Source organism: Xiphophorus maculatus, chromosome 10 (assembly GCF_002775205.1).
Source record: "Xiphophorus maculatus strain JP 163 A chromosome 10, X_maculatus-5.0-male, whole genome shotgun sequence".
NCBI lineage: Eukaryota > Metazoa > Chordata > Actinopteri > Cyprinodontiformes > Poeciliidae > Xiphophorus > Xiphophorus maculatus.
Window position 1 is genome coordinate 10239050 of NC_036452.1, and position 25251 is coordinate 10264300.

General features: G+C 38.9%; 1 protein-coding gene across 1 annotated transcript in view; it reads right to left on the reverse strand.

Annotated features, from left to right (window-relative positions):
* The window catches only part of prkce (protein kinase C epsilon), a 43255-nt gene extending 21015 nt beyond the window's left edge, over nucleotides 1-22240 (reverse strand). Inside the window, exons 1-2 of the mRNA XM_005794639.3 lie at nucleotides 21896-22240; nucleotides 2833-2896 (exon numbers count right to left, since the gene is read on the reverse strand). Coding sequence (XP_005794696.1) covers nucleotides 2833-2896; nucleotides 21896-22240 — 409 coding nt within the window. The remainder of the gene's footprint in view (nucleotides 1-2832; nucleotides 2897-21895) is intronic.
* Nucleotides 22241-25251: the final 3011 nt, after the last annotated feature.

A 25251-nucleotide genomic window follows, 5' to 3' on the forward strand; every position in this document is an offset into this window, starting at 1 on the left:
CGTGGACGCCCGAGTCTGCTGCTGCTCCTGCCTTTTGTGTGTGGAGGGGAGTGTGTATGTGTGTGTGTGGTAATCCCTGGTTCAATATCACCTTCTATTTTAAGAATCTGCTCGGTTTCTCGTCTCCTGTCTTTGTCCGCATTTAAACAGAGCGATATCCTCTGCAGAAGCAATCTGCCGAGCCTCTCTGCTGCGTTCTCATCTGGTCAGGTTATCCAAGCACCATCACAAAAAAAAAAAACACACACACACACACACACACAGACGCTGAGTGCAAGGCAGAGAACGTTTCTATTTATAACCAGGTGCAAGGATGCATGTGCGCAGGCAAAAACCGCTCTTATCGGGTGGCATGTGACCGAGGGAATTTGTGTGGACAGAGAGAGGCATTCTGGATGTTTACATGTTTATTTAATGGAAACAGAAGAGACAGAGAAAGGAGGAGTAATAAGGACGGATCTAGGAATGCTTTTTAGGAATGCTTTTTAGGAATGCGCACCTTTTATAAATCCTGCCCTTCAGGAAGTGAGCTGACAACTTTCAGGGTGTTTGTTATTTGTGTTATCCAGCAACCACTTGGGGGCAGCGGAAACAAGCCACGGCCACAAACGTAACATCACAAATGTAACATCACAAACGTATCATCAGCCTTTTTGGGCTCGTTTTTGAAAGTGAAGTTGCTCATTTGGGCTTGGGAATAAGCAGACTCATAATAAATCCCAGAATTTGTCTGTCATTAAGGTAGTTTTAGTCAGGCTCTCCCTGTCCATCATTTTGGGGATGATCCATCCAGCTCTGTCTTTGTTAATGTCAAGTTAATCTATTACCTGTGAATTATGTCGAGCTTCACGTTGCGCTCCAGAAATTTCAAACATCGAGACTAATATGAACAGTGCAGTAAACGTAAAAACAGCCACGAATGAACGAGTCTGTAAAGTTGTGTAGCTAAACACCGTTATAATTATTAATATTAAGATAAGTGTCACAAATCTGTGCAGCCAACTGAGTCGTGGAGCCGCAGGAGCAGCTCTGCGCTCCGACACCAAACGCAGGGCCGTAACGCACAACTTAGAGTTTTTCAGACAATAGTGGACCACACAAATTACTAACGTTTTTATTTTTTTGTACTGTTGTAACCATCAAAAAATCTCTTCTTCAGCTCAACCTAATAAGTGGAGATACATTGTTGATGTTACCATTATAAAATAGCTTACAATTAAGTATTGGCAAAGATCCATGTAATTGATCTTTGCCAATACTCAGGTGGCGGAGCAATGTTGTTAGCAGCTGATGAAAGTAACTTAAAAAGTTACTTTTAATGTAACTTAGTTACTTTCCAAATCAAGTAGTCAGTAATCTAACCAAGTTACCTTTTACCACAGTAAAAGTTAAATATTTTATGGTCTTTTTCTTTAACACATCTTCACCAACGGTATCGATAAGCAAATGGTACAGGAAGTAAAATAAAGCAATTGACTGTTTAGATAAACTACAAGCTGGTAATGTAGCTGAAAAATCCCACTTGAAATTAATAATTAACCCTTTATGACTCAGTATTTACTGATGGGTTTATTGTCCTTGCAGCGGACAGGTTGCCACATAAAGGCAGAATTCAGCGCTGCTACATGTCTTTAATTTTATAGCTTATCTATATGAATAAAATGTACATTTAGACCAGACGTAGTTTATTGCTACATAAATAAAATATGAGATCTAAATGAAAAGAACTTCTCACAAGAGACACTTATTTGTAATTATGAACCACATTTTGAGTGATGCTATTCATGCAGACTGACAATTCCAATCAATTAATCAAACCGCTTACATAAAAGCCAGAATAATTCATTTTTATTTGCTTTTCAAATGGATCAAAACATATTGTTCTCTTTGCATCAGAGCACTTTCTAAGCAAGCTACTTCGTCCGTCACTTATTTGGATAACACACATTCAAGAAGATTGTTATGCTGTCTCATTTACTGAAATTGACTAAATCCCTGAAGCTATTCAAAGAAAATAGTTTAAATTCAGTCTCTCAATTACCAATCTAATTGGAGGCTCACCTGTGGATCTATTTTAAAGCCACACCTGAAATGAACTGCTTTCTTGTTTCGGAATGTCAAAAGAAATCAATGAATTTATCAGGAAGAGAATTGTGGAGCTGCAAAAGTCTGGTTCATCCTTGGGAACAATTTATCGATGCATGGAAATGCCGCGTTAATCTATTCAAACAATTATATGTGTCATAATGAAAATGTCCAACCATCATACTGCTCAAGAAGAAGACAGGTTCTTGATCCAAAATGAACAAATCTACCTCAGAATAAAAGATTTTCTGAAAATGCGGCTGAAGCTGGTAAAACAGTTCAAACTTCTGGTTTCAACTAAATGTGTATGATGTTTATTCTTCTTGAGGGAAAGATAAGGCTTCTCTCCTTCTAAAGAGAGAAGCAGGAGAGATCTGTATGCGCAGGAGAGAAGCGCACACGCATCCAAATTGCACAAACGTGAGACTGAAAGAAGTTTTTGGTTTTGTGGTGGATATTAACATATAAATGCAATGTTTTTATTCCGCTTATAGGGAATTAAAATTTCGAAGGATAAACAGTACATTTTTAAATATTCCTAATAACACGCCATGAGACTCACAACATGATCAGAAGAATGCAAATACATTCAGCATATACTTTCTAAATATTCCCATCCTTTCTGGATTGCTCTTATAATTCCCACCAAAAAACACACAGTTATGAGAAAAAACGCTGTTCTGGTAATATTAACTGTGTTGTGCTCCCTTTGTTTTGCACTAAAATGTCGCATTGCTGTGATCTTACCCTCAGTGGTGGATCCAGACAGATCGATGACCACGTAGACCTTCCCCTCCGGCTCCAAGTCGAGCTGCGCAAAGACAAAGATGGGGGAAAAAACAAAAGTAAATCACAGGGAGAAAAACGCAGCAGAACAGCGAGTGCAGCAGACGGTGCTGTCCTCCAGCACAAACAAACACAACAACCCACACATAAGAGGTCATTATCTTCACCAGAATTACACTTCTCACCAGCACTCGTATCATTATCACCATTAGCTCCATTGTCTTTTTAACTGTTATCTCAGCATCATTACAGACCTCGTTTACTGCTGCTATTCAATGCAAATCTGTATGTGATGTGCTAACTGGATTCTTTGAACTTTTCATTCACACCTCGTGTTTAAAAGCTCTCCCATTATCTCGACTCTGGCCTTTGGTAAAAAAAAAAAAAAAAAGAGCTGTCAGGTTCAAACCAGAAGTGATAGAGTTGATTAAATTGAGCCATTCCCACACATGTGCCGCAGCAGTTAGTCAGATAAAGCAGCTGAGCATCCAAATCGAACTGCATAAAGCGTTTAATTCCCTGTACCAACACACAATGTTGTGCTGTTGTAACCTCTCTGTGCATCTCCCTCAGAGCAAGCATAACGGCGATGGGTTAACGTCACTCCCATGATGCCTCACATGGTGCACAAATTACACAAAGGCAGGAAGAAAGTGTCTAACTGCAGACTCAAAAGCATTTAGTTGATGTCAATAAAAAGGGTAGTCAGCTTAAAAACCAATTACTAAAGAAGGAGGAGCCACTTACTGACACTTTTTCTTTCACAGCAAAGTTGTTCAGACATACATGAAGCATTGGATACATTACGAAGTTTTTAAAAACATTAATTAACTCTATGAGATAATGTAAATGTTTTCATTTACTCTGTAAAACCTGAAACCACAAACGGTTGGTCCGACACTCAAAAATCTACTCTTTCTTCAGTGAACACACCGTACTTCACAGCTACCCGTTTGCTTGAATGACAATCTTCAGAGTGGAAGCCAGAGAAAGCATCTCTGGTTAACACAAGTTTCTTTTAAAAAAAGAGAGCCAGACTAGAGCAGATAACAGGAAGGTGAAAGGAGTACAGAAAGGTTGTCCTGTTGTATGCTTTTATCTTTCAGTCTATGTTTTCCATTAAAAATCCTGGATTTGGAACTGATACCTAGAGGTTGTGATCAACAAAATTCACCCGACTGCTACCAACTCAGCAACTTTGTCGCTATATTTAGCAACTTTTCAGACAAAAAAATTGGCTTGATAAATAGAAATATTCAGAAACATAAGGAGATAAAGACATGGAGTGGGTTTTTTAAGTTCTGTGAAGTTCTTATTAAGTTAAAAAACGTGCACAGATGTTGGTAACTTAAAATTTTGGAGTAAATCTTTCACTCCAAACAAACAAAAAAAAATCACTTTTCTTGGAGTTACAAGACTTGGTGTCTCTGCACAACTGGTAGTCTGATACAAAATGCTAAACTTTACTCTGATCATTGTTGGATTTACAGCATACTGATGTGTCAGCAGTCACTTTGCCTAGTAACGCAGACAGCTGAGTAAACAGCAACAAACTACACTGTGTCATTTAAACGTGAAAATGTTTAGTCCACAAATGTAGCAATGTTTATATCTGTTTTAAATTTCTAAAATCAGCTAAAACCAAGAGACAAGCATGCTAGCTCTTCAGATTGCACCACTCATTTTTTTTTTTTTACTTTTGTACAAACCCATTGAAATATGTCATTTGTTTACTACACCTATGGAGCTATTACTATTAAAACGTCCCAGTAAAATCACGTCAAATAACCTGAAATATCCCTTCAGGTATGGAGCTACGTTCTCTGGAGAATATATAAAGAGACTGCATTAATACTGCTAATTGGTAATAGAGGATGATTAAAAAAGCTATCTGAAATTTCATAAATGTATTTTTCTTTGGTTTAAAAATAATTATAAAACTCTGTCTTAAATTGACATCTCTGCTAATATATAAAATATATTTTGAATCCTGGTTAATGTACTTCTTCAATTGAAATTGGAGATTTGAGATAGTAATATACTGTATATTTGCTTTTGTAATTACATTTTGTGATACTTAGATGCCTCAGACAGTTTATACGCCAAAAACGATAAAACACACAGTGAATAAAGTTAATTATTCAACAACAGATCTTTTTGTTACATTTTTACAACAGTTAAAAACATAAAAAGGCAGTTGTGTTGTAATCTCTGGCGTAATCTCTACTTACACATGATCCAAGAAACTCAAAATAATAAAATCTTAATAGACACCCTGCATATAAAATGGAACATACAGTGCAATTACACAGTCCACATACAATGTACATGCAATTACAGAGATTAGCAAGTACAACAGAGTGCTAAAGCGGCAGACGACTCAGGAAGGAGAGAGAGGAGGAAAGAGAGTGAGAAAGAGTGGCTTAAATCCTTCGTTAAGCTCTGGGACAGCAGCAGATCCTCTTATGCAACAGTCAGACTGACACAAACACACACACACACACCGGCAGCAACACACACACACACAGGCAGCAACACACACAGGCATACACACGCACTTCCATCAGGCAGTGGTGAACATGAGACAAAGAACACAAACAAATACTAAATGGACTCTTCTTTAAGAGTGTTTAAAGACTCTTCTTTATTCTCTCTCATCATAGGCAATTACTTGCAATCTATGCAGAAAATATACACTATCAAATGCAGATCTACAAAATATAATAGGTAATCAAATACATAAAGAAATAACTCACACACTTTTCTTTAAAATGTCTGTGTAGACTGTTTTTTTATGTAAAGGAATCAGCTTCAAACTAAACATACTGAAAGATACAGATGACGTAAGGACAAGCATTCAAAAATCCTTTTGTTGTAAGTATAACACATGACAGCATGGGATTTGTGACCTATAAATGCCTCTGGATTCTTGATGTCTACCCTTGAAAATGATGTGCTAATCCCCAAATGTAACCTCTTGCATAACAGCGAGTCTCAGCGGGGATTTCAGCAGAAAGATGGACTCAGACTGATTTGGAACAGAGCGCAGCAAATGGACAGCACCATTATTGATTTAGTGCTCGGCTCCCGGGGTGACACGCCAGCCAAAAACTGCACATCATCACTGACGACGGCCACTTGAATCATGTGGTGCCTAGAAGAGTGTTTTCTTCCATAACAGGAGGTTTAGTGCGATGTTTTCCTGATGGAAACCTGAGTTTTATCTTCTTTTTTTCTCTTCGAAAGAATTAAAGCTTTAATATTATTTGTTATTTCAAAGATGGCTGCAGTTACTTTCCCATCAGACCAATTTTCCTGTAAAGTACTTTGACTGGATGTGAGTTAATTCCTGAACTTCAATCAGTTTAGACTGCCAAGCAACCAGGACCCATCCCAAGAACAGCTTAATTCAGGGATTAAATTACTAGGAATGCCAAAAAGCTGGAATCTTGTAACTATAATGAAATGTTAAAAATAGAAAATTTAGTTAAATGCCTGCTGTACAATATGTTCCAATAAAAACAAGAAACACTATAAAATTGCCATATGGTATGAAAAAGTTATAAAAGCTATAAAAAGTTGTATCTATATAGGGGCTCTTTATTCCATTGTTATGAATTCATGTTAGTCTTTCATATCTGTCCTTATAAAAGTGTGAGATTTAACCATGAAAAGTGCACAGGAAACATTTCAGTGTGGTTGGATTAATAAAATGATGCAAAAATGGGACAAAACCTTCAGCAGAAGAATTGCACCCTTGGTCAAATTTCTAGTCTTTTATTTCTGGGATTGCTCAGCTCATCTGTTTCTGTTTGAGCTGTCATAAACCAAATCATGCTAAAATGTCCCCCAATCAGTTTACTCAGGATAAAGCAAACACAAACCATGTAGAGTGTTCCCTATCATTCCTTAAGCAGGTGACAGTAACTAGGACACCTGAGACTTAGTTACATGGGAACATTTAGAAGTTGGAAACAAAGCCTGTGATGAGTGATTAATCTACAGGATTTACCAAGGCATGCAGCAATCAAGAATAAAATGGATATAAAAAAATTCAAGAGGTGATTTTATGTCAGAAAAGGCAAATACTTTATTCTTTTCTCACTAGAACTAGAACTGAGACTAGACAGCAGCCAGTTTTAAGCATTTTCAAAGGAGATTTCAACTTACAGCTGTCTGCAGACTGTTGTGATACCTAAACCCCACTAATACTGGGGATCCACTAGAATTAAAAGTTATTTGACTGTAGGAAAAATTACCTTCATGTAGCAAATGACAGAGTACATGCTTTGTGTTTCCTTTATCTTGAGTGAACCTATCTCTAAGCAGTAGCCATCAAAATGGACAGAAGAAATGCTGAGAATATGTCACTGTGTATGTAATAAATTCTTTGGTAATATCGCACGATATTGGGATGACATTTTACTAGTGTTTGTTTTCCAACTATAGAAAAACAATAAAGTGTTTTCTGATTTGAAATGTGTATCGATATCATGAAAAAACTGGGTATTTTTACAGAGTCATCAGAATCTCAAACTGTTCAATGCCGTGTATCTTGAGAATAAATTTTGGTGAAACCCTGCAGACTTTGTCAAGCGATTTTTAAAATTATTATTATCTTCTTAGTTGGAAAAACTAGAGAAAAAAGCTGAGGAAAAGTGAGTTATTCATTAATTTTCTGTAACTGATTAACAGTTTCAGCACCAATAAAATTCCAGGCACCGTGGTAGAAGATGGCATTTACCTCACCACCCTGTTAAATGGATTGTAGTGTGACTTGGATTTACCAGGTTGTGTATGTGCAGACGAACACATACAACGATGTTCCCCGCCCTGACAACAAAAAGATGGGAGGAGGGAGAGCAGAAGAATCTAGTTCGCCTCATTAATCTCGTTAGACCAATTAGGACACTGATACGAGCAGGGAGACTTCACAAACACACACCAAGAGAAGGACGTGTGTGTGGCCAACTGAGTCCTCTTAATATTTAATGACTCCAACACATTTACATGTCAAAATCCAATCCTTTTCCAGACTCCATCTTCCAGGGGTTTTAATCCTTTTGTTCGTTAGCAGTAATAAAGTATTGGTCATGAATTTACTCGTCCAGTGTTGTAGATCTGATCCTGGGTAGCAGCTGAATTCCAACAGTCCAACCAAACCTATACTAGATATGCTCTGCTAATTATTAAATTCCTTTCATTTCAGTCTCTAAGAATACCTTATGATAAAAAAAATCATTTTAACACCACACCTGAGTCACTTTCCTTGGTGTCCTAGATGCAAAATCAGTGCAGCACAGACTTATATACAGAGGAGGTTAAATATGGCTATGATAAAACTACATTCGAGGGAGGTATTTCTACAATGAACAGACTGTAAGGATGGATAGATTGATGGAAAAACAAATATATTTCCACACTTATCCATCCTTAGAAACCACTTAAATAAAATGCCATACTACTCCACATTTTTCCAGACTCGTGTGAAGTTAATTTAAGCTGGACTTCAGAGCGAGGTTAACACACAAACCTAACTCTGTTACGTTCATTCAATCAGCCTGCTCTCACATATGACTGATATAATAAAAACACACAGGAGCCATATGCCACAGCACAAAGAAGCACTCAACCAGACAGACAGGGCACTCACTGCTTGCATTATATCAATACTATGTGGCTAACCCCCTCCCACTCTCAGTCCACAGAGCTCACCATCGCCATCCAACCAGACAGCTCTCTCTGTCTCTCTCAGGAGCATTTAGTCTCTGTGACAGCCTCCCACATCCATCTGTCAGATAACAAATTTGGGCTTTGAGAAAGCTGCCACACTTTTACACGACCAACATGTGTGTGTGTATGTCCCTCTTTCTGTTGGCCAGCAACTCGAGCACACACAGGAGGCTCGTGCTGAGTGAGACTGCATGACAGTCATGCATCTTTAATGTAACATCACAGACGGCTAATAATGTAAGAAGAGCTGGAGCTTTGTGCTGGTCGGGGGGGTGGAGACGAACGGAGAGGATAAAGCTTGTCACCCGCCACAAGACATGGCTTCAACAACTCTGTAAAGTTCAACACCTTTCACAAAATTCAAACTTCGATGAAGTCTACAGTGAGCCTTTGTGACACACAGACACAGAAACAGCCAATACTCAGCCAGTATTCGTCAGGGTTAGGGACCACAACCTAGCCCTAAAGGATAACATCTTTGAATACACAAAAGCCCCTCAAAATCATTTAAGTGCCAATTTTAAGGCACTCGTACGCACTAATGCACTTTTCCTTATTCCCACTCTTAGGGATACAGCCAATCAACATCAAGCAAAATGAATGGTGCTCCTGGACTGGCTGCTTTGCAATCAGTACCACATAAGGTACTGGTTGCATTGCAATGCCTGCATTTCCTTTTCAATATTTTAGATAGGCTCTACAAAAAAAAAAAAAATCAGCAAATTCTCTCCAAACAAATAGGATTAAGGTTCCATAGAAAAATACACAAACAGGTGAATTCATGAGCTCTGAACTGTGAATAAGGTGGAGGTCGCACTGTAATTGTTAAGTGGAAGGACAAGTATACATGATTTTAATTTTTTTTTTTTTACAAATGTTTAGAAAAGCAGCATGCATTTGTAATCAGACCCCTTTACTCTGATACCCCTAAATAAAATCCAGCAAATGTACTAAAGAGTCAACTTGAACCTAAAGAGTACATTTCATCATAAAAAACATTGTATTAGGTGGTGGGAAGGGCAAACTCTGCTTATCACACCATCCTCACAGTGAAACTTGGTGGTAGCAGCATCAATCTGTTACTATGCTTTTCCTCTGTGAATCTTAATGACTTAATGTGTCTTAATGACATTGTAGAAACCAAGAAGAAAGATCACAAACCTCTTCTACTGTTATTTACTGAAAAGTTTGGGAAGTACTGGTTTAGATCAAAGAAAAATAGCCCAACCAAAATCCAGAAATGAATAAAAAAATGTTGCCATCTCCAAGCTTCAGTTGTTTTTAAAAGTAAGAATGGACAAAATGTTGGTGCCCAGATGTGCAAAACTGGTAGATAAGCATCAAATTGTAACAACTGCAACCACAGATAAAGATAGCACGCCACACTTCTCAGATTTTTATTGAAAAAAATGTAAAAACCATTAATTGGCCACCACTTAAGGTTTCTCAGATAAAATCCCATAAAATTGAAGTCCGGTGTTGTAATGTAACAAATTGTGAAAAGCATGAATACATTTGGAAAAACCCGTAGATTAAATAGAATGGACATTTCCAGTTACATCATTAAAGCCTGTTTAGTCATCTTAAAGATCACAAACAGTGCAGATGAGCGTGTGATATCCAGATGGACTGGCAGACGGTCTGATGAGCAGCCTCTGAGGATCAGCCAGTCACTGCCATCGGATGGAAACTGCCTTCAGAAAGATCCAAGTTGCATAAGGGAGCCTTGACTGGGGCTGCGTGATTGGAGGAAATTATCTAATCAGATAGTACGCATAATTCTGTCCGCACTAATGCAGTATGTGTCTACAATGACGGTTTGATCATCTTGTATGATGAAAACATCGTACAAAAACTCAAAATCTGCAGCAAGTCAACTCCACGGTTCATCTTAAAGCATAGACATTTATTGCAGTTACACAACATGGCTACTGTTAAGAAAAGCTAACTCGATTGAAAATCGACTCTGTATGTAAGTTTGGGTCTTTTCCACTTAGTAAGAGAAACTACACAGAAGAGTGGTAACAAAGCACAACCTAGTCTTGCTCAGTAGTATGGTGCATTTGCTGGGTCAAAAACTGCAAATCTGAAGATCATCTGGTCTGGTCACCAGCTACTTAAAACTACTATATTAAAGAAAGAAAAACAATAAAATCAAATTTACTGTTTGTCTAAAACACCTAAATAAGTTCAGGATTTATAACAAATTCTGTCAGAGAAATATGTTTAGTATGAAGGTGTTGTCTGTATTAGCTATACAGGGGGAAAAAACTCCTTGTTTATTAGTTTTTAATTCATAAACATGGAAAATAACCTGGCTAGGGCCAGTATAATGGTGATGGATTGTGGATCTTCTGATTTGTGCTGAGCATGTGTCATGTGCCAGTGAAAAGTGTCAAACTATCGATGGCTGACATCGAATCTGGCTCTGCAAGGTGGCGTTCCAGAGCCTGATCATCCTGTCTCAAAAGCCCACAAGTTTTTTAAAGCCTCAGAGCTCTCAGCCTTCAGTAGGGCATATTTACATGTACACACAGCTTCATTCTACACCTCATCTCCAGCTTCCTTTACTTCATCAACCAGCCCCAGTTTAATCCATCTTCCTTTCATCTCCTCTAAAACTCTCATCTTGCTCTTCCTCTGAGACCTCTTCCTACTTCTTTTAACACTACATACAACTTATGACTTAAACAGAAAAACATCTACAGTCTCAATGTGTAAAGTTGCACCAACAAGACTTTTTCTTGTTGATATGGATATCCATTCTTTGAGGACTTAAAAGTTGGCTCTCATTATTTATTCTGAAGGCTAACAAACTGCTGCAGGTTCTTGGATAGAGGTATTTTTTAATCCAACAGAAAATTTATTAATAAATTAAAAAATAATTTTGTCATTTATGAGTGAAAACACTACAGTATGTTCCAAGGTTATTTCTTAATTTCATTGAACTCAAAAGAAGTGTCATTGGGTTAAAGCCCAAACCGTTGTAGTTCTTAGTTGTGATGCATTTAATGAATTAGGGACGGTATTTATTCAGTATTTCACCTATCAACCACCAATCAGTCTGATTTCACCGACTGACTGGTGTATTGCTATCAATAACTGCTGATAATACAGTTGAAAGAATATAAAATATAAACCTCCTTTTCCAACCAAACTACAAAGGTAAAATAAATGGGCTTAAATGTTTATAAGAGAGTTCATAAAAATGATCTGTTTATTTTGAGCAAGAACATCTGTGGTTAGATCGAGGTGCTTCATTAATGTTATGGCAGCACATCTGGGTGTTGTGTATAGTGTGAAAGTGAACTGTAAAAGCAGTGATAGTTTATCCATGGCACTGTGAAAAAGCAGAAACACCATCAATATTCTCAATTAGAGTGAGGAGCTGCTTATATATAGAGTCACAAATTTAACAACATGCTCTGTAATTTCTTTTACCTTGTCTACTAAAATGTTTTACTTTCTCCAAATTGAAATGTTCTAGTTGCAGATTTCAACATGGGTTGTTTTTAAAATATGTTTTCACACAGCCTCAGCTCTGCAATGTGACCGGACTTTACATGCTTTACTGAGGTTTACTTCAGAAAAAAAGTTTTTAAAATATCCATTGAGTACCTCTCAGGTTACTATGATTTAAATAACCCACTGAAACATGTCTAAATCTATCTTTGCTTCAAATTACGCAACATGGTGGACAGCATAGTTAAGTTGACTTTAGATGGTTATCTGCAAGAATCATACTGCATCTTTATGTGGGTAACTGCAGTGAAATTTCCCTTAAGCCACAAGGAATGGAGAAACTAAACTAAAGCTGCAGTAGATAACTTTTGTAAAAATAAGATTTTTATATATTCGTTACAACTGTCCCGGTCAGAAACAACCAATCAGAGCCAGAAGAAAGATCTTGTCACATAGTCACTGCCACTACTTCTCTGCTACGCTACAGCACTTTCTAACTCTGATGCTAAGTAGCCTGCCGTGCTAGTTAGTATGACCACCAGTGACTGTGGATAAACTGTTTTCCTGTACGTTTACAGCAAGGTTAGGTTGTTTTTCTGTTATTAGCACAGCTGGAGCAAGCCATCAATCTTGAGTTCATATGTACTGTGTGGAGGAAGGTGTGAGCAGCTTATACATAAGCATGATTGACATCTTTAAGACCCTCCTTCTGGCTCTGATTAGTTGTTTCTGACAAAGAGTAGTGTATTTCTACAAATGACAGTAGGACTTCAGGAAAGAGGCAGAGGAACTTGATTTTTTCACAGATTATTGTACTGGCAGGCAGTGTTGTAGTCAAGACCACCTAACCCAAGACCAAGACAAGACCAAGACCAGAGTGTATCGAGACCGAGACAAGACCAAGACTTTTAGGGTCCGAGACCAAGTCAAGACCAAGACCGAGGGAAGTCGAGATCGAGTCAAGACCAAGACCAGCGCCCCGCGCTACATGACACAATAAAATGTGAGATATGATCAAAATTACTAATCAAATTGATCTGAAAGATTCACATTCCCATGAAAACATCTAGATATAAAATACTTAGAGCTGAAATAAATTTAACCAATATTAAAAGCAGAACAAACTCTTTGTTCTGCTTATCTAAAAAGATAATGCCCTGGGCATTTGCCCATATCATTCATGTCAGAAATCAGCACTGTAAGTGAAGCTCCAGTTCAGGGCCGGCCCAAGCCTCCATGCGGCCCTAGGCGAAATGTGGTTTTGGGCCCTCTAGTTCTGCTAACAATGTGGACTGGCTGCAATCAGCAGTCCGATCATTAGATCATTCACACACTTGCCATAAACTTATTGCATCTATGGCAGTGCTGTTTACATTATGTTTACATACATGTATATTATAGGATACATTTATTGGCCAACTGATTTATCGACCAGTTGATTTCTCTGCGCTGATTTTCTTAATTTTGGAGGATCATGATCTGCTAATACTTACAAGTGAAGCCCATCTTATTCCCTAATCTTACCTTTGTCAGCAAAGGTTTAAAAATCAGTCTCTCTCCTCTTCTGCTCTACAGTGAGAGGTGTGATTGACAGACCAGCCCACCAGGTCAGGTGTGAACATTTAACAATATTCATCCCACTGTTACCAACTCAGTGATTTTCTTGCTACATTTAGCAACATTTCAGACAAAATAAATTCATATCACCCAAAATCAAAATGGGCAGGTCAGGCTTTTTAAAGTTCGGTAACAAGGGATTGGCCAGAAAACTGCAATCGGTGCAGCCCTACACACATATTCATGACATTTTTTGATTAAATAAATTTTTCTTAAGCGTTATTCCAAAACACAAATTTAATTTACACCAGGTGAATCTTTCTCCCCTGCGAATGTGGACCAGTACTGGACTGATTCTGTGCATTCAAATGATTTTAACAGAAGTTTCACATAACTTAGAAGTTAGAACACAAAGACCCTAGCATAAATGTTTGGTTGTTGAACTGGACCGTTCAAGCAAATTTTCTATTAACAGCTTTACAAATCTTTTACATTACATTACCAAGACACATTAAAACAAACGTTATCTTGGCTTTTTTCTATTCTTCCTCTTTTCTCCCTCCCTGAAGGATAAGTCATTTTATGAGACATTGTTTTGCTTACTTAACTTCTGACCGGAGCTTTGGACGTGTGGATGCGCTCTGCACAGCAGCTCATGATACCGGCGAAGTGTGCGGTACCTACCGCGGCCACCAGGGGGCCCCAAGAGCAATTTATTTTTTTTCGTTTTATCAATAAAATAATAATTTCTACATACATTATCAAATATATATTATTGTAAAAACAAATCACTTCATGGTGAAATTGTGTGTATTTGATATAATGACACAGAAATTACTATTAAAAAAAAATTTAGTTTGTTTCTAAATTTTATTATGGTGCCTTAAATACCCATAACCAGTTCTACTTTTTGCCATCTGTCCTGCATTTCCCACCAACTCTCACCCAACCATTCCCTCTCTCCGGTGTGTCGGTGGGTGAGATACTGTTTCCATGGGGACGGACTGTTGCTGTCGCCATGGGTACGGGCTCCACCGAGCATCTCAATTACTGAGTGGGACAATTAATAAGCATCAAAGCCTGGTTAATATTTCACCAGCGACTCAAAGTAGGTCCATGGGAGATGGAGAAGTGGCCGGAGACAAAAAGAGAACAAGAAGAGACTGAAGAGATGACAAGACAGGGGTGAAAGTGAGAAAAAACAACAAATCTGAGGAGCTCGGGCTTCAGTAGTCATCTGATGAGCAGGAAACAAACTATGTAATGGACTGGCCAGACCTTGTCTTCATAAAGCCCAAAAAACATGTTAAAAATGATCTGTATCAAGCTGCAAGGTTCCATCCAAATGTAGATTGAAAAAACATGTTTAATGTCAGGCTCAATTAGCCAATTTGATCAATCCTAGCCACCTTTGGATCACATTTAGACAGCAATATAGGGCCTTAGGTATACGTCTTTCCATCTTTCCCTTTTCAGTCACATTTCGTTGTTTACCCTAAAGACAGTGTGTTATGGTGGGTGGGTTTTTGGACTTTAGTTTCATTCATGCTTCTGTTTGATCATTTCCTTATTGTTTATGTTCTGATATGTTGCTATTTTAGTTTATCCCGTTTGTTAGTTCAGTTATTCTCACTGGTTGTGCGTTTTCTTTACATTTCTGTTACTGTTCAGATTTGGTTCAAGTTTCTATTTCATTCACTTTGCTTCTCTTCTTCGGTCTGCCATTCTACTCTACTTACCTTAGATTAACTCTTCTGGCTCTTTTATCATGTCCACCTTTCCCTGATTGTATTTAAGATTCCTGGTTTTCATTGTCCCCCACTGGCTCCTTCCATTGCACCCCAGCTTTTCATGTTTTACCTTCTTTATTCTCCATTGTTCCTGGTGTTCTTTGTAAGCTTCCTTTTATTTTTCCATCCTTAAAATCTCTTTCATCCATAAACTTTCTGTACTTGGGTCCTTCTTTGCAACCAAACATTACACAGTGTCCTCCTTCCTTCCTTGTTTATTAGTGAAGTCTGTCTCTTGAGTGAGATTTTACAAAAGCAGGCTGTTGGCACACCCAGTGGCCACTTTTTTTTAGGTTCACCTTGATAGTGAACCACCTATTGCTTTAGTACTGTGAATTCACTGTGATTGTTTGAGATTATTTGAGTTTACGACATGTTGTATTAATCTGCTGTGAGGATACATCAAAAGATGGCTGGACTACAGTTACTGTGTGGTGTTTAAACAATGATTATGTACTACGGAGCCCAAAATGTACCAAGAAAATGTGTCCTACACCATTACACTACCACAACGTAGGATGGATGTACCTGTGCTAAGATCTGGCCCTAACCCTACCATCTGAATATCATAGTTAAAATCAAGATTCATCAAACCAGGCAACATTTTTCTAATATGTTGATAAACCTGTGTGAGTTTACTGTTTTCAGGTAATACAAGCAGTACCTATTGTGGTCTTCTGCTGTTGAAGTCAAATTCCTTCAAGAGTTTGCATGTTGGATCTTCAAAGGTGGTATTCTGAACAAACTGTAACAAGTGGTTGTTTGAAGGACTGTTGCCTTGATATTATCTTGAACCAATCTGCTCACTGCCCTCTAACATCAAGGAACCTTTTTCCACATAACTGCAGATCAAAAACAACATCCCTTTTTTCCACCAATAAGATGTCATCATCATGTAGTTGCTTAAAATAGCAAAATTTTAAAATTGACCGTTACCAACTACATTGTTTGTCAATCTGCCAACCTGTGGAAAAACCCACTTAAAACAGCACCTCATTCCAGCTTTTGAGGTGCAACGATTTTCTGGCTACATAAAGGGTCAACCGCAGGGCAAGTACTTTTGATTTTTCAGAGTGAATGTGAAAGCATGATACACTCAACCAGACTCCAAACAACCATTTGCTCTGCTGTGACATTATGTGCTGACTGTACTCCAGTGTTATGACCACATACATAAATACTGATGAACCAACACAAGGCGATATTAGCTAAGATGTTCCCACCCAACGAATGTATCAGTCAGTCTGGGTACACCTGACCTAGGAAGTTAATATTCAATATTAAGGAGACAGTAAGTGAAGAATAACAAAAAAGATATCATAAGTTATTTTTTCTTATAAAAATACATGGCAGTATGACATATTATGGGTAAGATTATTATAAACATTATAGGTTTTAACACTTTAGCAGCATTATAAATAATTGCTGCTTTTTGTTTTAAATAAAAGTAATTTGAAACAGTTGTTATTTTAAAATTATGTGTAAATAACTTGAAAGCACGGTACGTTAACTCTAGCGGGTTACAGGATTGAGCTGATGTAATCCTACAGTTATTTATCTTTGCAATAATTTAGCTACAGAAAAAGCTTCTCTATTATTAGCACAAATGTTTAAACATTTGAAAAGAAAAGCTTGACTGATCTGACTCAGACAAGCTACTAAACCTCTCCATCATCTGCCTCCTTGAGTCCTTCCCATCCCCACTTGGAGAGTGAAGAGCAAAAGAAGGTAAGAGCATAAGGAGGAAGTAGATAAAAGAGGATTCTCAGGCACACACGAGTGGCAGGAAGGAGGAAGATAATAGTTAGAAGAGGAGAAGGGATAAGTGTAAGATGAGAAGGACCTTTTCCTGTTGGGGAGGGAGGAGAAAAGATGAGGGAGAAATGGCAGGCACGAGTGGTGAGTAATGGAGTAATGCAGGGAGGAGGGGAAGTTGCATCAGAGCGACACAGTCGCTCTGATGCAGATGTATTGAAGCGCCGGCTGGCAGATCAATAGGATGTGCTCAATCAACAGAGTGATCCATATGCTCTGACCTAACTTTAGATGGCTGAGAGTTGAGATGCGTGCGAGTGTGTGCGCCTATTTATATATACACTGACGTATGCTGACATAGTAAATGGTTTCCCTTTTGTTTTTTCCCCAAACAAAAGGCCTCATTCAGGTGGACATGCTGCCTCTAAAAGCCTTAAACAGAAATTATAATAAGGATTTCATAGTACTTCATCATAAAAAAGGCTTACTAAAGACTTTAATTTGACTTCAATTCAGTAGAATGATTTTTGTCCTCACATTAAATTATTGTCATGATACAATCAACTCTAGTTCATTTATCTAGAAAGTGTGGTTCATTTGGGGAGGTGTGGATGCGCAATCAAATTTTGATGCAGTCCAAAAATGTGAACTCTGGTCCACCTAAAAACCTACGTCACAGTTCGGTTGAAGTGAACGCTGATGCGGTTTGACTTCATATGTGACTGCCAAGCGGACCAGAAACCAGTGCATACTGCAGGGAATTCTGGGTACAAAACCAACGTGCAAGTTTGGCTAGTGGAGAAATGGCTAGTGGCTTTAATGAAAGACAAAAGAGAAATCCCACAGCTGCTAAATGTTGATGCTGCTTCATTTTTGTCTACATTTTGTGAAGAAGTACATCTTCTCCAGAGGTTTTCATGTAGTTTCTTTTAGTAGTTCTTGGTGCAGCATCATCACAGGCGATGATGACCCCCAAAGGGTTGGGATAGTTTGACACAGTGCAGTGTGAAAGTGAACCGCACCAGCTGAAAATGCAGCAAATGTTGCAGTATTGGTCCCCAATAAATCCCCATTAGTCTTATCCAACGATAGAAAGTACATAGTAGAAAAATTATTAAAACGTTACTGCTAGAACAATTAAGCAGCATTTTTAAGATTTTAAGAAGACAAGATTTTAAATCCAATAACTTGTTTCTTATATCTATGATAAGAGAGGCTGCAGAGTGGTGTACTATTAGCAATGTTGTCTTGCACCAAGAAAGCCTTGGGTTTGATTCTTGGTCTGGGGTCTTTCTGCATGGAGTTTGCATGTTCTCCCTGTGCATACATGGGTTCCCTCTGAGTACTCTGGCTTCACAGTCCAAAAATACAGCTGTTGGGTTAAATGGCATCTCAAAACTGCTCTTATGAGTGAGTGTGTGTGCGGTTGTTAGTCCTGTATCTGTGGGGCTTGGCATGGGCTAACAACTTATCCAGAGTGTGACATGCCTCTTGCATAATGACAGGCAGCAGCAGACCTGTACGTACAGTATAGGCAGGTACAGACGAAGGATGTTGTAAGTTCAGAAAGCAAAACGAGCAGGAAGATTCAAGAGAAGAAAACTGATTACACTGGCTAGTGGTTTTCAGCAGCATCTTGCAAATAATTACTATTGAAATCTGAGTTTGGAGCTTAAAAGCATGGGTAAAAATACATTTAAAAAAACTCTTAGCCACATATAGATTGATGACAATGACTTGTTAGTTTGTTTTTCGTTTTTTTTTGTATTTTGAAAAGTTGCTTGCTTGACACAGTAACTTTTGTAATAACACGCTCTCACCACATTTTATCAGTAGATAGTTAAGGATACAGAGACGTATCCTTCACAGATTATCTCATTTCCAGCAGAACTTCTACTGGGTACGGTTTATTAGTCTTTATTTTAGGCCTTGTGGCAGTTTTACTGAAAGTTTCCTGACTGTTTTTCACATCATAAAATACTCTGCAGCAGAGGGGAAGACAAAGAGATCCAGACCAGCTATATATAGGTGACAGATCTACAGCCAGTAACTACTTCTGCTCTCCATTTTTAAATGCAGGAAATGCATTAAACTTAAAGCCACAATAAAAAGATTAAGTAGGAGAACATGAAATTAAGTATCAAGGTCAATACGGAAGCTTAATAGTAGCCTGCTTTATCTGATGTTTGTTTGGGATCATTGCATTGCTGGAACTGAACCAGGGTTTCCCTCCACTGTATTATAAGCCTGGCGGGCCACCAGGCTTTACTTGTGCTACCACCAGGCTTAGCATTGCTTATTTATTTAAGTCTTTTTAAAATATTTGCATTTTTAAGACTTTATAGTTGGTGTTCATTTCCAAACTTTCAATAACACATAATTATTGAGTGAAGTTTTCACATTTCCTGTCAACTTTAAACATTTTTTAACTCAAAAACACGACAGGCTGCTGGATGAATGACTGCCAAGCGCCCAGCCACCAGACTTAGCAAGTTTTCTGGGGGAAACCTTGCTGTATCAAAGTTTCTGGCCCAAATTGTCTTCAAGAGTACCTGCAATCCATCAAGGCTAAACTTTGCTATAAACTGGCGGAAGCAGCACCATGTTGAAGGTGTGTTTTTGTATTGCTTTTAACCAAGGTCTGCAACAGGAAACCAATCAATTCAAAAAGTGCATCTCATCTTCTCTTCTCTTTTCTGATGAGAAGATAAGATGGAAGCATTTTATGGCTAAGCAGCATGTGACTGAGGTGGAACCTGCATGAATTTGGTGAATTTTATATGTGAGCCTGTATGTATAATCCTGACCTGATAAGGATTAGAGAAAATCAATATTAGAAATTATCATTATTATACCCCCAATTACTATCACACGCAATAATAAACAAATGCACTTTTCTGATGAGAACTGCAAATACGTTTTTATTTACCTACAATTACTAAAGGTTTTTGCCTTGTTAAAGCCGCACACTCTGGCTCCATTCTGCACTACAAAATTTCCACAGGTGCAGATTAGAAAGCTGGTGGTTGTATGTTGCACTTGTGGTTGTAAAAGTGTAAGAACAAGCGCAACATCTGGGCCCATGGCGCCAGTGCTTTTTGAGCGAGCTCGGTATCGATTTTTAGACTGATAAGAAGATAAAACGAGAGAAAGACGTCTGAGAGGTGACGACAGAGAATGTGGGCCTTTCTCACAAATTGTCACATTACAGCGATAAACTTTAATTATTAGACATTTAGTTTGGACGTCACCAACACAAAGCAGTGCACAGCTATAAAGTAGGAAGGAAAATGCCTCATGGTTTGGGAAAATATTGTACTAATTACAATCTTAAAAGTGTGGGATGGATATGAATTCACCCTCCTGAGTACATACATTGTTTTTGAGCAGTTTCCTGCAGCTCCTCCAGAGATACCATGAGGCCTTTTGGATGCTTCTCTGATTAATGCTGTCTCATTTAAAGTGGGTACTGTCTCTATTTTCAGATGATTGGACTGAACTGTTCACTGTGAGATGTTTAACGAATTGTTTAACAAATGTTGTTTTTTATTGACTGACTGATTGAACCTAAACTTACTTTTAGCTTCTCCATAACTCCGACCAGTCTGCTCTGATCCTTAGTGTTTATGATGTTGTTTGTTTACTACTATACTCTAACAAACCTCTGAGCCTTTCACAGAACAAGAACTGAAAACAATTAATCGTGATTACTTGATTATTTCAATTATCATTGACTCGCTTATTAATCAATTAATCGCCAACGAGAGTATACAGACTTAATACAGGCAATCTCCTGAAAGAATAACAAACTCAGAAGAGTACTTACATGAAAACTATACAAAAAATTTTTAACATTTTGCATTTAAGTAAAAAAAAAAAACCACTTCTTTGTCTGTTATGTTGCTCTACCCAATACTCCTCAAGTGGAATAGTTTTAGCTTTACTTGCATCAAATTCTGTAGAAAAAATCTCCAACTAAGTATCTAAGTATCATTTATTAATTGGTTAATCCATAAAGATGATCAACAGACCAACTCACTCTATTGGTGCTATGTCAAGCAGAAAGGGCTGAGCTTTTCAAATGTTTCTGTAAAAAGTATTTCTTTAGCTTCAAATTCGTCTCTTGCTACAAATGATCAAATGTACCTAAAGGATTGCTGTTACTTATTATTCTCATTTTTAAAAAACAATTAAATTATTTATTTGCTTATTTGTAATAAATTCCCAATGCTGTACAACAAGTGACTAAGTGAAAAATCTGCAGAATGCACCAATTTATTATCGGATTAATTGATTAATCGTCCAAAAAATCAATAGAATAATCGATGACTATAATAATGGTTAGTTGCAGCCATAATTCAGAGCTAGATTGCTGTATATTATTCACCAATTCTTTATCATTTGTTAAATATTATCCCCTTGCTCAGTTTTACATAGTCTACTAACAGCTATGAGGTTTATTAAAATTGGATGGAAGGAAAGGGAAGCCATTGCAGCAGATTGGTGTGGCAGTTTTTTCAAAACATATGTACATTGTGTACCTGGGGAGACTTTCCACTACTTAACACAATGCATCAAACCACTATGCAAATAAAGTAGACACTGTTGTATTTTTGTTTTGTTGCAAACCATGATGTTCCTTTTGGGTTAGTGTGTAGTCATGCAAACCTGTAGCATTCATGCCACACACATACACACACGCACTAAAGTTATGCATCTGCACATACCCAGTCTTCGTAGTGCCTGGTTCCGTTCTGCAGCAGGTCCTCCAGCTTGATGGTGCAGTTGGCCACGAAGTCGTCATACCCGATGGGAGCATCGTGGAACACCGACAGCTCCAGACAGCGTCCCTCTCGGACCTCGGTGCAGAACTCCTGGTGCCAGGCCGGGTTGTTGGTCTTGGTTTTTGTGGCGGTCTGGCCCAGGCGGGTCTGGTCCAGGTTCAAGGCCAGGTAGGGGTCCAACAGGAAGGAGCCGCTCTTCCCCACGGCGTGACGCAATGCCCACGGGGTGGGCTTCAGGTCCACTGCTTCAACCACCCGAACCTTCAGCAGGCCACTAAAGACGGGCATGGCTGCGGGCTGATGAGGTGTGTGTTAACAGAATAGATGGCAGTCTGTGCGTGTGTGTGTGTGATTGTGAGTGGGCGTGTGTGCGTGTGTGTGTGTTTGGGTCTGGCTGTTCCCGCTCCCGCACACAGAATGTTTCCTTCCAATGAGCGGGGTCACTGCACAGTCCTGCTACATCCCATAATGCCGCTGGTTCCTTCACTCTGACACAGCCATGTCAGAACATCGCGATACCCGCAATAAAGGAGCACCAGCGGGCTGAAAACACGCAGTTATTACCGCACACTCACTCCCCTCCGAGGCTGCCTGATGAACCCACCCCGAGCGGTTGTTTGTTTATGTTCGATCCCAAAATTCCCGTTTCCGCGGAAACAGGCCGGGGCTTAACGGCTGGAAACGGAGGAAACGCGGTGTAACTGTCCTCACACGGAGCTCCGCGGCAGTCCTGTGAGTGTCTCCGCCGGGTCACGGTGGGAGAGAGCGGGGGCAGCCGCGCCTAGCCATCCGGGATTGCTGCTCCGCTTCCAGCCCCGCCGCGGCTCGCTCGCTCGCTCGCTCGGTCCTCCTCTGGGGTAATCTCCAGGCTTCAATCTCCCACCGCAGCGGGTGTTTGCGCTGAGTCTGTCAAAAAGAGTGCGTTTTAATCCGCTCTATGCGGCGGTTTTTCGGGTTCGGGAGCTCCCAGACACATCACGGAGCTCCGCTCCCGATCCGTTTTTTTCCTCCCTTCAGTCCCTGCGCGCGACCCTCGCTTCCCGTCCCCTCTCTCTCCCAAGCCGTCAGTGAGCGGGTATGGCAAGCTGACTTACCATATAATGTGTTGACACAATATAGTCCAAGTTAAAGCCGCTGTACGTAACTTTAAAAAAAAGAAGTTTATTTTAAACATATTTGTTAAAATTATCACTATGCTGTCACAGAATGGTATGAGATAGGTCATCTGTGGAAAAATGTGGCTCTTCTGCCTTCTCTCAGTTCTCCCAGTGCTAACTAGAAACAACCAATCAGAGAAAGGAGGCGGGGTCTTAGCAGTGTCAATCACCAATCCTTGTGGCACTGCTCATTCCCCTCTACTCCCTCTTGCTCTCTGCTATGCTGCAGCTAGATCAGCCTATCATTAACGCTCATGCTAGTTAGCACTGCCAGTGTTAACGGCAGATACACAGTTTTCCTGTAACGGTAAGTTGTTTATCCACCCTTAGCACATTTAGCAGTGCATTCACAAGCATGACTGACAACATTAAACCCTTCCTCCTGGCTCTGATTGGTTGCTTTTAACCAGAAAAGGTGCACTTTTGCAGACTGCAAAAGGTGGAGAATCTTGATTTCTTTTCACAGATTATCACTATCATACCATACTCTCAGGACATGGTGACAATTTTAATAAATATGTACAAAACATATTTTTTTTTATCAAAGTTATGTACTGCAGCTTAAAAACAAAAAGTATATTTTGAGTATATCAGCTGGGTTTATCAATCTAAATATCAATTGTATCGATAACAAGTTGAGTATTATTATCTGGTAACTTCTGCCTTTACAATAATCATAAATAACTGAAATGATAATTATCCATAATAAATATTATTCAATGATAATAAAACAACATTTTAAAGTATGGGTATTGGTACACCAGCCCTGTATTTACTTAGTATTGGATTTACTCTACACTTTTGTACCATTTGACTATAAGTTTGTATGGTACAGAAATGAACCTGACTGAAATGAAGCCTCTCTTGACATCAAAAATCTTCTCTTTTGATCAAAATGAACTGAATTATAATATCTGTGACATGTTTTACAAGTAGTGATGCAATTTTAGTAAAAGACATTAAATCATTGACTAAATCCTGACATTGTGGCACCAAAGAATGCTGTTATTTGTTTCTCTATCAACTCCTTCTAGCTACTGTATCTTTTGACAACTTTCTTTTATTAACTGCACAGTATTTTTTTTCTTATATTGTAAACTTACCCTTACTGTACAGCTTCTTCGGTTTGTATCTTTTTTGGATTAGTTTGAATATTCATGCTTTTATGTAACTTGCTGCCGCTGCTGCACCCGAATTCCCCCAGTGCGGAACAATAATGGTAAAAAGAAACCATGTAGTTAGGATTCAGCTTGAATAATTGTTACACTGGCTTGCCATACCGGAAATGCAGGAAATGCGCAAAACGCGTCACACGCGCTGCCGGACTCTTGCTAACCCCTTGTGTGTGCGTGCGAGTGTGCGTGCGCGGGCGTGTGCGTGATCATTTGGAAGAGGCGCTGCGAGAGCTGGAGCGGAATTCACCCGCAGGCGTCGAGCGAGCGCGTGTGTGCACCCGCGCGTGCGTTTGTGTGAGGGCGCGTGCCATTACCAGACAGACGAGAGGGCCAGTCAATCAGTCTGTCCTTATGCATGGTCACACACACACACACACACACACACACACACACACACACACACACACACACACACACACACACACACACACACACACACACACACACACACACACACACATGCACGCGAGCGAGCGAGCGCGCACACACACATACACACACAGAAGAAACACGTCAGAGCACAAACAGGTCGATCTATCTATCTATCTATCTATCTATCTATCTATCTATCTATCTATCTATCTATCTATCTATCTATCTATCTATCTATCTATCTATCTATCTATCTATCTATCTATAAATTCCTTAAATATTTACTCTTTTGTTGTTTTTTTACAACTTAAATGTGCCAAATTATCAAGTATTTCTTAATAACAGATACAGAGCATCACGTAATAATCTAGTTTTTAATTTATTTCATTTGTACGTGAAAAATGAATCCAAGCTAACTGACTATGTGAAAACAGATGATCACATATTAGTGCAATACATGTTCTGTTTAATGAATAAACATGTTTCTGTTAAAGATGATAACACTTGAAATTATTAACTTTGAATTTTAAGTTGTCAACTCTTAAAACCACTTAGATACTTATTTCCCGTTCAACTGTTACTGCATTAACTACAC